The sequence below is a fragment of the Lampris incognitus genome, chromosome 14 (assembly GCF_029633865.1).
Source record: "Lampris incognitus isolate fLamInc1 chromosome 14, fLamInc1.hap2, whole genome shotgun sequence".
Classification (NCBI taxonomy): domain Eukaryota; kingdom Metazoa; phylum Chordata; class Actinopteri; order Lampriformes; family Lampridae; genus Lampris; species Lampris incognitus.
In genome coordinates, this window is record NC_079224.1 from 40,669,179 (window position 1) to 40,683,219 (window position 14,041).

General features: G+C 48.7%; 1 protein-coding gene across 1 annotated transcript in view; it reads right to left on the reverse strand.

The window, feature by feature from the left end:
- Positions 1-14,041, reverse strand: part of LOC130123491 (glypican-1-like) — a 98,112-nt gene that overhangs the window by 18,385 nt on the left and 65,686 nt on the right. Inside the window, exon 3 of the mRNA XM_056292665.1 lies at positions 1,065-1,292. Within this exon, the coding sequence (XP_056148640.1) occupies positions 1,065-1,292 (228 nt within the window). The remainder of the gene's footprint in view (positions 1-1,064; positions 1,293-14,041) is intronic.

Here is a 14,041-nt window from a genome sequence, read left to right on the forward strand (position 1 = left end):
GGTAACCGAAGAACTTTGTTGTTTTCTCCTCTCATTACTGTGTTAATTTAACCCAGCTCCGCTTTTTTCTCTCTTATTTCAGACACGACATATGTAAGGCATTGTCTGAAAGTCGTAAAACCTGCAAGTGCATTATCATCCGCAACCGCGGCTCTAATAACACCATTCAGCTTCGCCATTGCATCACCGTTGTGCCCACAATTACTGCAAATGGTTATTATCGCTATGCTACCGAAATAGGGGTGGGGTGAGGGGGGGGTTCCCTATCACCATCCAGTGTTAAATCGTGGTACTAAGCCATGGCGGCTTTAATATCGCGGCATCTCCCCTGATCCGCGGTGCTGGATTATGTGCAATCGATGCTACGAAGAGGTTCGACGTGGTGATTTCTCTGAGTGTTTGGGCGTTTACTCAGGAAAGCAGACTCGCATTTTCAGCTCTTCTGACACAGGGGACTTTGTGTTGCATATTTTCTTTGGATTATTGCAGTTTCCACTGAACGAGTAAAAGAGGATTGAGCCATAAAAATTAAAATATATACAATATCGCGATATTTTGACAACCGTTTTAAAGTATTGAACTGGCACTTTAGTATTGTTGTTTTTTTAAACCCCCCCCCCCTTTTCTCCCCAATTGTACTTGGCCAATTACCTTATTTTCTGAGCCGTCCCGGTTGCTTCTCCACCCCCTCTGCTGATCCGAGGAGGGCTTCAGACTACCACATGCCTCCTCCGATACATGTGGAGTTGCCAGCCGCTTCTTTTCACCTGACAGTGAGGAGTTTCACCAGGGGGACGTAGCGCGTGGGAGGATCACACTATTCCCCCTCCCCCCTGAACAGGCGCCCCGACCGACCAGAGGAAGGGCTAGTGCAGTGACCAAGACACATACCCACATCCGGCTTCCCACCCGCAGACACAGCCAATTGTGTCTGTAGGGATGCCCGACCAAGCCAGAGGTAACACGGGGATTCGAACCGGCGATCCCCGTGCTGGTAGGCAACAGAAGCACTAAAACATTGTAATATCAACAGGGAACCCCTCAATTAAAGATATGTGATGTACCTATGATGTGCTGCTTGTTTGCCTGGTTGAATAGCTTCTCAAGCAGCCTGGACCAGAAGTCGTTCAGCACCTCTTCCAGGTTGACGTTGGCGCCTCTGCAGTAGCGCCTCAGCTCCACGTACAGGTCAGAGAAGACCTGGGCGTTCTGGGAGTACAGCGCACCCCAGGCCAGGGCGAAGGTCTCCTGCAGGGCCACCTCCGAACGATTCAGCAACTCCAGAAAGTAACCTGTAAACACACACAGAGAATCAAACGTTTTACTGGAAGGGGGGAACAACAAAACAGCGGACAGTCCTAAATCAACCCCCTGATGATGTTAAAGGGAAATAATCACGACTTGCCACATTATCTCAATATGTATGTTGCAGCAATAGCACTCTTAGCAGCCATAACACTGTGCAGTCCTCTATGGGGGGGCCATGTAGGCCATAATTCAAACCCAACCTCTCATACAAACCATTGAAAACCTTTTACCTCTCACAAACACTACAGAAATACAGTCACATTCACTACCATAGTCTTCTACGCGTCTCTGAAACGCTGCCGAAATTGTCCCGAAAGTGTCCGTCAGTGACATCACTGGCAAACAATCTGTGAATGTGAAAACGTACTTCTTGGTTTGCTGATTGACTGCACTGTTTAAGAAAATGGCCACATTACAGAGCTGTATATAGTGTTTACTTTGAGAGAGAGAGAGAGAGAGAGAGAGAGAGAGAGAGAGAGAGAGAGAGCGAGAGATTGTGATTGTTTCCTTTTTAAGATACATATTTTTTCCCTTAAATGGTGTAGTAGTCTGCCGTTATTCCTGTTATTAGATCCATTGGAGTTGAGCGTATGAAAACCAAACACCTGCAGTACGGCTCACAGACTCAGGATGGATGCAGAACTTCATTTTGTGTAGCTTTGCCGAGCGATTTAGGTCACTCGAGGAGTGACAGCCGCGCGTGAGGTTGTTTCTCTCTTCGCATCCTCACATCTAAGCCGAAGGCAGTGTAGAGCGTTGAACTACGCTCCATGAATGTGAATGATGGATTTGGAACAGACTGCACCAGAAATCAAAGTGCAGGTGTGTCTTCCATCTGCAGTTATTAAAACGCCAAGACACCTCAGCCTCAAAGAGCCATATAACCCATCTTTAGCTGCGTTCCCAGTTACACCAGTTTGAGCACCGAGGACTCTCTGTGCTCTCGTTCTTTCAACACCCTCCGCAAACTCCCAACGAGTTTTTGCTTCGTACTTTCTATGAACCGGAATTGAAAATATTTCAGCCTGTCCCTCTGGGGGGGGGGTTGACAGTGCTTCGGGGCGCAGCACATTCTGCTGGAACGGATGATCTACAGATATAAAAGCAGGCAATCAAGTAGATGAACGGATAGGCGAGCTGGCAGTCTTGGAAAAACCAAGCAAGGCTGAGGGCCATCTGAGACAAGCGCAAACAATAGCGGCAGACAGGAGCAGAGGAAGCGGCATACAAACCCCAACCCTATAGGAACGGGAGGCTGTGGCCTGCCCGGATCGTGGCAGCTGAAGACATTAACAACGTGCTCAACACACAGCAGCGCTCCAAGCCTTCCTATGAGCCAGCCAGACATTTTCTCTTCATCTCCATGTGCACGATTGTCTTTGTGTAGAAGCATAACCGTTTGCCTGGCTGCGTCTGGTTGTTTGGCCGTGCATGTGTGAAGGGATGTTTGTGGCGCAGGCAGAGGAGAGAGTTTGGCCGTGGCAGTGTTTATATAGTAGTGGTCTTATCTCTGCCAGACACCACCCCCAGACAGGAAGGGGGGAAAAAAACTACACAGGTGGTTGGAGCTCCAGCAGGGACCCCCTCCAATCTGGCTGTTCCCACTCCGTGTAGTTATGCTTCAGTACATCACAAACACAGAAACGTACATAAAAACGGCCATGTATGAACAGATGCGATCAAACCCAAATGGCCGCAGTTCGTAAATGCGACAGGAAGTCACATAAACACTATTTTTTTATAGGAACGCAAAAACACATGCAAACGCCGCACACTCCTACACACACACTATGCAAACACGCCCAAAGCCACACAAACGAAACCCCATATTCCAACCAGCGAGGGCGGTCTGACAGGACGCGGGTGCGGGAGAGGCTAAGCTAACTGCTAGCCCACGCAGACAGGCAATTCCTAGTCTTCCTGGCATTCGCTCTCTTGGACAGTGGAAAAATTTTTTTTTTTGATGTGTTGGATATATGTGTTTTTGTAGTTTTTTTTTAGTTTGGATGTGTGTGTCCAAACCACAAAAAAACCCCCAAAAAAACAACAACTACAAAAACACACATATCCAACGTGTCCAAAAAAACAAAGTTTGATTTTGCAGTTTTTGTAGTTGGATATATTATATAATTTGTAGTTTGGATATATGTGTGGCAGCACGGTGGCGCAGTGGTTAGCACCGTCGCCTCACAGCAAGAAGATCCTGGGTTCGAGCCCCGGGGTAGTCCGACCTTGGGGGTCGTCCCGGGCCGTCCTCTGTGTGGAGTTTGCACGTTCTCTCTGTGTGGGTTTCCTCTGGTTGCTCCGGTTTCCTCCCACAGCCCAAAGACATGTAGGTCAGGTGAATCGGCCGTACTAAATTGTCCCTAGGTATGAATGTGTGTGTGTGTGATGGCCCGGTGGTCTGTCCAGGGTCTGTCCCCACCTGCCGCCCAATGACTGCTGGGATAGGCTCCAGCATCCCCGTGACCCTGAGAGCAGGATAAGCGGTTCAGATAATGGATGGCTGGAGGGCTATATGTGTTCTTGTAGTGTGTTTTTTGTCTTTGTGTTGCACTGCCGTGGGCTGGGGGGGGGGGGAAACGAAATCTCGTTTCACTTCGCGTACGCAAGTGCATGCAATGAAATGACAAACAAATGTTCCCGATCTCCCCTGTGCAGCTCAACTTCCCGGTCACATCCTGCAAAAATCACAGTAACGGACGGTTTATGCAGCATAAGTTTGCAAACCAACCAACACCCACATGCGCAGCGCCTGAAGAAAACCGTAATGCTCCGAGTTACATAACATGTTAATATGCTAAGCTCATCCTCAACCCATCTGCCGTTACCTAACCGCTGGCCCTGTCTGGCACAGTGCCTCTGTTCCGCTGCTCTCATTAATAAACACCATCGTTATCCCGCGCCACCGTCACCGGCGACCATCTCCTGCCATATTTATCAGGCTTGCCCCCCCCTGGTGAACATCAGCCGTTCTTGTCGGGGAGTCGTCGTTATGAAAAATGCAACGGATGGCAATTACGCAGCATTAGATGTTAACAGAGACGTGTTGCGGAGCGTGCCGGAAGTCACTACCGATTTCACCAGTCAAACCTAACAAACCACCACCTCCGGACGCCGCTCCCTCACATCCCCGCCGTCGCCGATGTTCGATAAGGTTTTGAACCGAACCCTTCCTACAGTACGTAGGCACGCCGCATAAATAACCACAAAAAACAAAAACAAAAACTAAACAAGGCCGGGCTGGTAAATAAAGCTTTCTAACAGCAGCCTCTGTGCAAATTATGCAGCTTTCACAAATGTTTACAAAATGATGGCGAGCCAAGTCCCGAGAGTAAGACGAAGATAAACAGAGGAATAATCCCCGTATCGCTCCGTGTGCCTTGTGCGTCTGTGTCTGTGTGTGTTCCTAATTGTGGCGTGAACGGAACTTAATCCAGAACAAAAAAAGGAGGTAACGAAGGCGCTGGAGATGCAGCGAGCGGGTGTGTTTGTTCGACAGGAAGAGAGTTCTGGCTGACTGACGTGTCACTTCCCCTGTTCCCTGACCTGCTGTCACTCAAACCCCCTGCACACGCAGCTCTGGGCCCCGAGCCCGCAGGGGCCGGGAGGCTCGTTCATCTGTCAATCACACGAACACGCACACGCACACTTCTCTGCATGCACACAAAAGGACATGCATATGAGCAAGGAGACCCCACAGGGGTTATTACTATTTATTTATATCAGTAGTAGTATTATTAGCATTATTAATAACAATAATAAGTATCAATTATTAATTAATTATCATTATCGGGATTATTAATGAAAAATTATGAATCACTACTAATTAATTATTAATTGTTATTATTATTAATAATAATAATTGTAATGTACAATGTATATGTACACATAAACATCAAAGCAAATACAAACGAGCATATTACTGACATGTACATGCTAATCTTCCACATGCTTCCAGAAAAGAATCGGAAACATGGGAGTGTCTCTCACACACACACACACACACACACACACACACACACACACTGACAAGCGCACAAACAATCTGGGAGCTGGTTGACAGGTGCAGTTTTGCTTTTAATCCCTATTAGAATTCACTGCTGACGTGTATTATCTGCAAAGCTGTTTAAAGAAAGTAAATAAAAAGAGCAGACTCCTGGCTGGAGGAAACGATTTCAGCGGGGGAAAAAAATGAGCGACAGTTTTTGCACTTTTCAAAATGGAGTTACAAAGTGCTGTTCATAAAACAGAATAAAAAGACATGGGGAAAAATGAGAAACTGTCAGTCAGCATGAGCAAGAACTACAGGGGAGGAGGGCGTCCGGGTGGCGTGGCGGTCTACTCCGCTGCCTACCAACACGGGGATCGCCGGTTCGAACCCCCGTGTTCCCTCCGGCTCGGTCGGGCGTCCCTACAGACACAATTGGCCTTGCCTGTGGGTGGGAAGCCGGATGTGGGCGTGTGTCCTGGTCACTGCACTAGCGCCTCCTCTGGTCGGTCGGGGCGCCTGTTCGGGGGGTGGGGGGTGAACTGGGGGGGGGAATAGCGTGATCCTCCCACGTGCTACGTCCCCCTGGCGAAACTCCTCACTGTCAGGTGAAGAGAAGCGGCTGGTGACTCCACATGTATGGGAGGAGGCATGTGGTAGTCTGCAGCCCTCCCCGGCTCGGCAGAGGGGGGTGGAGCAGCGACCGGGACGGCTCGGAAGAGTGGGGTCATTGGACGGGTACAATTGGGGGAGAAAAAGGGTGGGCGGTGAATTACAGGGGCAATGACAAACATGAACATAAAACGAATAAAACAAATAAACAAAAGATAAATAAGCAAAACCCAAAATAAAAACAATGACCACCAAATGAGAGAGAGAGGGAGGGAGAGACGATAACGGTGATTTCCCCTCCACGGTCGGCTGGTTCACACCTTCTGAAACCACTCAGACCAGCGCTCCACCTTGCTGATTGGTGCCAGCGTGAAATTCATTCTTAAATGAGGCCGAAACGCTATGTGAATATGTAAAACGGCCGTCGCCTGTTTGCAACTGACCTGCACCGCGGGCCGCCCCGCCCTTCCTCTGCCCCCCACCCCCAAGTAATGACTCCCATTAGCATGGCACGCGGCATATGCAGTACGAGCAGGCGTGCACGCACACACACACACACACACACACACACACACACTCACACACTCCTACACGTGCACGCCTTTGTGTGTGAGGACGACCTTTCTCTTCCTCTCTGTGCCCGTGTCTCCACGGCACAGGGATCTCAGAAGGGACCTCAAACCTCGTCTTCAACCCCTCCCACAACCCCCCCATCCTACTTGTTCCTCTTTTACCTCTATCGCCCCGACCCACCCTCAACCTTTAAGCCTAACCGCTACCTTCGCTCCTCCGGCTCATCACCTCCTCATTCTCGGGGGCGGGGGGGGGGGGGGGGGTAGGGGTTTGGAGTTTGGACGGGCTGAGGTGCTCGTTACCCAGGTCATCCAGCTGCCCGGGAGTGGGAAAAGGAAGGGGGCGACGGCTGGTAAATAAAACAACATGAGGGGGGAAAATCTGTGCTGCAGAGAAATCTCTCTGTTTCACTCTGTCCCTCACGTTCTCCTGGGTTCTTGCACACACATACACACACACACACACACACACACACACACACACACACAAACACACACACACAAACGCACACACATGCATGCACGCACACACACAGCGAGATTGAGATAAGGCGAGTGGTGTGTGTGTGTGTGTGTGTGTGTGTTAATGACTCTCTTCCTGCTGTGAGAAGGGAATTAATGATTTCATTTGTAATCGCTTGGAGTTTCACATCCAGGCCACCTTGGTATGTGAGTCTAACTCTCTTCCAACTTTCTCCAATCTCCCCTGGTTCTATACCTGAAATAAGACACACACACACACACACACACACACACACACACACACACACACACACACACACACACACACACACACACACACACGTACGCGGAGCACAAAGTGGCTCTAAGGTAATCCACTTCCTACTTTCCAGGTCTTCAATAAATCAGCAGTGTGAAACACTGGCAAGCAAAAAAACCGTTCTCCCTCCTTCATCTGCTCTCTCTCTCTCTCTCTCTCTCTCTCTCTCTCTCTCTCCCCCTCCCCCCCCTCTCTCAGTCAAGGTGTTTGTTGAGAAGGGATTCCCTGTCACAGAGGTGCTATTGATCCTCCCCCAGCTGCCAATCACCCTCACCGAAGGCGTCCGCTGATCCTGAGTCAGTTTCTCACAGAGAGGGATTAACTGACCCCAGGTTGAGCTACTCATTCTGAGCTAATCCAGAATCAGGTTCTCACACAGAGGGCTTAGCGGAGCCGACTTCCTCTGTTGCTGTGCGGTTAAGGGTTGGAAAATCCAGCCCTCGTACGGCAGCAGACCGAGGGCTGGTCGGTTATTACCACCACCTCAGGCTGACAGGAAGTCACTGATTTTTTTCTCACTGTATTGCCTCCACTACGCCCACGTGAGGGTGCGATCACATCGGATTCCCAAGGTGCTCCCTACTGCCCCCCCCCCCCCGACAGCTCTGATCCTGAACAAATTGGATGTTTTTGACAGTGAGAGGATTTTGCCATTGCAAGGCAGCCACAGCATCAGCTGTCAATCACTTGTGTGCTGGCGTGAGCGATAGCTACAATGGAGAAATTAAAAAAAAAAAAACCTAAACAACAACCCACCTATATAACAAAGTAAACCAAATACTGATAATGTAAACAGAACGGATCAAGCATAGCTTTCCCCTGGCTTTCATCCTGACCATGGGCTGTAGCTCGTCGCCACCCTCATTGCCGATCACAACAAAGGTCCCCACTACAGGACCTGGACTCCCCAACAGGTCCCTGTAGTTGGCCTGCTGAATATCTGGGATGCGACTGCGATACGTCAGCGAGCCCCTCAGCCCACGTCTGAACAGTTCACACACGGCGCTCGAGCGCCGATTTGCGAGCGTCGAGCCAACGCCGATTTACCTCTGATCTTGGGCTTTTGTCGGGGAGCTCCAGAAACTGCCTGGGAGTGGAAAATCTGGGCTAATGTCATGTAGTCTGGAGTAGGTATTACTTGGCATTGCTAGGGATCCTTGATTTGCAATTAGAGCGGCCCGGATTATTATGAAACGGATTCAAATGCAGCAGATGTGTCAGCCAAACGGTCATCCTGTGAGCTCTACTCCATCAGAGTATAACAAAAATAGGTTTGAAGATTAGTTGGGGCGGGGGGGGGGGGCTGTGATGGCCTGGCAGCCTGTCCAGGGTGTCTCCTCGCCTGCCGCCCAATGACTGCTGGGATAGGCTCCAGCACCCCCGCGAGCCTGAGAGCAGGATAAAGCGGTTTGGAAGATGGATGGATTAGTTGGGGTGTAAATCACAAGTTTCATCAAGACAGGATATTATATCGATTCTTTGGACAATGATATGATACCACCCGGCGGCACCGTGGCCCAGTGGTTAGTGCTGTCGCCTCACAGCAAGATGGTCCTGGGTTCGACCCTTGGGGTAGACCAACCTTGGGGGTCAGCCCAGGTCGTCCACTTTTTGGAGTTTGTATGTTCTCCCCGTGTCTGCGGTGGGTTTTCTCCGGGTGCTCCGGTTTCCCCCACCATCAAAAAGACATGCGTGTTAAGGTTGATACTCCTGCCTGTGCCCCTGACCGGAGGCATGACAAGACGAACTGGCGTTGGTCCCCGGGTGCTGCACGCCGGCTGCCCACTGCTCCTAGCTACACAGCTAGGATGGGTAGGATGCAGAGCATCATTTCCCCACAAGGATCAATAAAGTCAAAATCCCCCCAAATTTTTTTTTTGTTTTTTTGCTGATATCAGAAAGTCTGCCACGATACAATTTCGGTTCAATTCAGGGGTCTGTGATCAATATGAGACGATATCATATGCCCCATTTAACACAGCCAGGTACATTTATATCAACTCACAAAAAGCGACTAAAATATTATTTGACAATTTCATTACCGAGCTCTTCCAGACAGTTAAATGGAAAACAATCTACTCGTCTTAATAAAAAGAAGAATAGAGATGCTGTCTTCCACTATAAAGTGCCATATTTCTCATGTTTTAGTGCAATTTTTTTTATCGGTTAACTTAAAGAGCCCCCAAGGACCTTTCAATTATGAACATGAACCATGCACATCTTTACTTCCTCACCTTGGATGTACAAGGTTCTGTCTGTGTGCTCAGCGGTTTAGCGATATCGAGCTTTAAATCTCGTTTTCACATCTTTGGCGATGATGATATGGATCAATGTTTTCACATAACATCGACGTTATTGAATCATTGATCATTGAATCGATACATCATTCTGATCGATGGATCATGCTATTTTGTTTTGGGACCCCCCCCCCTTGTTGTCCCCAATTGTATTCGGCCAATTACCCCACTCCCATAGCACGTGGGAAGATCATGCTACCCCCCCCCCCAGTTCCCAGACCGACCAGAAGAGGCGCTAGTGCAGCGACCAGGACACATACCCACATCCGGCTTCCCACCCGCAGACACGGCCAATTGTGTCTGTTGGAACGCCCGACCAAGCCGGAGGTAACACAGGGATTCGAACCGGGATCCCGGTGTTGGTAGCCAACGGAATAGACCGCTACACTACCCCGATGCTCCCCCGCATCATGCTGTTTATTCCAAAATTCCTACCCAACTCATGGTATGTAACAAGAAGAGTAACAGCAGGAAATTTTAGCATCTTTTTAGGTGGCAGGAGTGAAAAGTAGTCTTCCTCCACCTTTGTTGTGTTATGGTTTCAGAATGATGACGACAGTTGCCGAATAATTAAATACGAAATAGGATGTAGGCTCTACAGGATTTTTTTTTTTCCTAGGCAAATATCATGTTTTCCCCAAATGATGTACAGATTTTTAGGAATTCTATTAACTGTCCTGAAAAATAGTGCATATAGAAAGAAAAAAAAAATCTTCCCGAGGCAAAATTCCCCCAGCCCCCCCCCTAGGTTTGGTCTAAGGCCCGAATGTTTACAATGTCCGGCTCCGCCCCTGTTCCTCTTCATCTTCTTGTATCTCTTTGTGTATCGTTCTCTGTGGTTGATGACATTCCTCACCAAGTGCGACACAACAGACATCTGACGAAACTGTATCATTGAAAACAAATTAAAAAATACCAAATCTAATGAGGAATATTGAAAATAAAGTGGTGATTTCCAGAGATACAAGGCCTCAGCCACTGACGGTATTCAAACAAATGGACTTCCAAGAATTAGAGCAGATACCTCTGTCATCACACAGGCATGTTTGCCTTGAAAGCACTGTCTGGACAAGTGCTCGCACAACCACACACAAACACGGCAACGAACAAGAAGTGCACTAAGAGCAAAACAAGAGACAATTCAATGGTGGCGGTCCAGCACAGCAAAGGGAGGACCGGGTGGAGGAAGAGGAGTAGCAGTGAAAAACTGGAAGGGAGGAATAAAACGGAGGGGAGTGTGAATGGCCTTAATTCTATTTGTTCGCTTTGACAAGTTGATTAGCTCTTCCTTGGCAGAGTAGAAAGGAAAGAGAGAGAGAGAGAGAGAGAGAGCGAGCGAGAGAGACAGTACGCTAACAAAAGAGGGGAAGCCAGGGGCAAATGTTTCGGGTGCAAAAAAATCACCTAAGCAGAAGATCACAAAAAAAAAAGATGTTTAAGGGAAGAAAGAGGAAGTGTAAGTAAAAGATGAGAGCCGATGCTAGCTAAGCTGATGTGGTGTTGCAGGCCTTCGTAGCCTGTCACGCCTGGTCACCGAGGCCATCCCACAGCCTGCTTGGCAGGCCACAGATGGCCGTTTGATCTCAACCTTTCCCCATCAGACCCCGACCACCTAATATGCTCCCTTCAACAGCCCCTGTCCACATGTCCTCGGGATCCCCTCCCTTTGTGTGTTCTGACCTGTGCAAGGACAAAAGCAAACAAAACTAACGGGAACAAACAAACAACAACATCCTGGCTGCACTGAAGGCGCAAACTGGGAGGATCTGGGAGCCATTAGACTGTTTATGAGTCAGACTGACTATCAATAAGAGCATTTATCACATGCACATTGTGCCCCTGGAGCAGCACAGCCCCCTTAGCAAGCATTTAGATGCCATTAAAATCTCCCTCATATTCAACAAGGCGACACACCACATAGCACCAGCCATTTATCAAAGGACTGGTTTGAAGAAGTCCTCATCCCTCCCTCTCCCTCCCTCCCTCCCCCTCGCTCTCCCTCCCTCCCTGACTCCTGTCTGGCTTTCTGTGTGTGGCACTAGTGCACTGTTTACCCAGGTCTGCTGCTCTTTCTGTTAGTTCTTGTTTTTCCTCTCTCTTTTTAGCTCTCGTTTTCTCTCCTCTTATTTCCTACCTCCATCCGTTCCACTTCCCGCCCGATAGTTTTGGTAACTCGGCTAACTTTCCATTCCTCCGTCCTCTTTTTTTCTTACACTATACTTGTCAACTATTCATGCCATCACTCTCCCTCTCTCCCTCTCCCTCGCTCTCCCTTTCATTGTAAATTTCCAAGGCGCCATCGCTCCTGGTGAGTAATGCGTTTGGCATAATTAGGCCAGTGTACTCTAGGTCCCGACCGATGTGATTTGCATGCAGATAAGATGAGCCAATCGGGTAGCACAATGGGAGCAGATGTCCTTGTCACTTGTGACATCATCAGCGGTGACCCTGAAAGGAGGAAATTCGAGGGGTGGGGAACTGGATCCAATCTGTCGTCTTGAGTGGAGAAATATATCAACACAAAATGCGGGATGTCTTGTTGGGAGTCTAATTAGAGACGTTTGCCTTGTATCAGTGGTCCCGATGTGCTGTCAGCGACTGCATTTGTTTTACTTTTTTTTTTGCACTAAAAGGGAATCGTAGCAGGCAGCTGTCGCGGTTGGTGTGAGGGATTTTCTCCCTTGGCGAGCATGCACGCTCTCTGCACCAAATGCTGTTGAAAACATTTGATGTCATCATGACGGGCCGCCCAAGACACCCTCCTACATGTTTCCTTGGCGCTCCTGCAGAAATGCCGAAACGGAATTAGTTGACAGTCCAGCTGGGGGACGCTTAGCGTTTTTACGTAATAATCTAAACACAAATGTCCCATCGGGTCATCTAGAAATGAGTGCGCCCATAAGCCAGCCAACCAGCCGGCGGGCCAGCACTCTTCAAATCAGATTAAACTCTAGAACAACCGATCTTGCCTTTGACAGAAAAAGGGGGCGGAGCTTGCCGTTCCTGCCGACGGGTGTGGATTACCAGAATCAGTGGAACGACGGCTGTTGTTTTGATGCGCACGACTTTCTGTCCCCGATAGTCTGTAGACTACCAAGGAAAACGCGCTGGCACACTGCAGTGCGCTACTTCTTGACCGCCGCTGTCCTAGTTGAGTGGTAATTTAGGATGGACGATTTGTTTGGTGGGACATGAAATTAGTGACCCACTAATTCAAAGTCAGGGAATTACATGAAACCAACATTTTCATTAGCTTATTATGTCCATCTGTTAGTGTGTGTGTTTTCTTAATTTACTGAAAAACTTAGCAAACACATGCTACAGCACGTGCGGGACGCAGCCATGATCATCAAGTGCCAAGTGCAAATAACTGAACTGTGGATATAGGGTGAAGGTAAAGAAAAGTAAAAAAAAGTCATAGAACAGATTTAATTTCCCCTCCATCCATCACCCAAGCCACTTATCCCAATTGGGGTCGCGGGACACTGGACCAATCCCAGTAGTCATTGGGCAGCAGGTGGGGAGACACCCTGGACAGGCCACCAGTCCATCACAGGGCCGACACATTCACACCTAGGGACAATTTAGTACGGCCGATTCACCTGACCTACATGTCTTTGGACTGTGGGAGGAAACCCACGCAGACACGGGAAGAGAATGCCAACTCCACACAGAGGACGACCCGGGACGACTCCCAAGGTTGGACTACCCCGGGGTTCGAACCCAGAACCTTCTTGCTGTGAGGCGACCATGCTAAACACTGCACCACTGTGCCGCCAGATTTAATTTTCCACATATTAGTTGCAACAATATCAACCTGTCAAATTGACATTTCATTGCTGCAAACCTGCAGACCACTTTATCCAAATCGATGTTTGCAGTTAACTCACTTTCAATAAAAAGTAATGGACGTTGTGAGAGGTACTCCTCGGCCGTGGTGGCACGCAAGTACGTTTTTAACAGTTTAAAGCGACTGAGGGAACGGTCTGCCTGTGCGCTACTCCCAGGAATTATGAATTGTGAGATCTGTTTTGTAAAGGGTAGTCAGATTTGGGAACGCTCGATTCATGTCACTGGCTATAAGAAAGGCAAAAACCTGGCCAGTGGAGCGCTCAGCCATCTCCAGACTTCTGCACATTTCACAAAAGGAGGAGTATTCATCAGGAACATTGGAATCGGAAACAACACTACTGTAATATATTGCCAACTCGTGTACACTTTGGACCAACTCGGAATTAAACAAGTGTTTCGAGTTAAGCGCCTGATATTTCTTGGCCACAGATCATGTGTCTGAATATCTCTCTGCAAACTGTGTTGTGAATACGTCTAGCACAGTGAGATATGTTTCCGCCTTAAGTCAGGACTGCTTACAGACGGTCTCGTCAGGTGCCTCGCCAAAAGCCCTCTTTCTTTTTCTCTCTCGCACCTCTGCATACTCAGTTTTTGTCCCGGCCTTCTCAGCCAGTTCAGAGGTCACTTT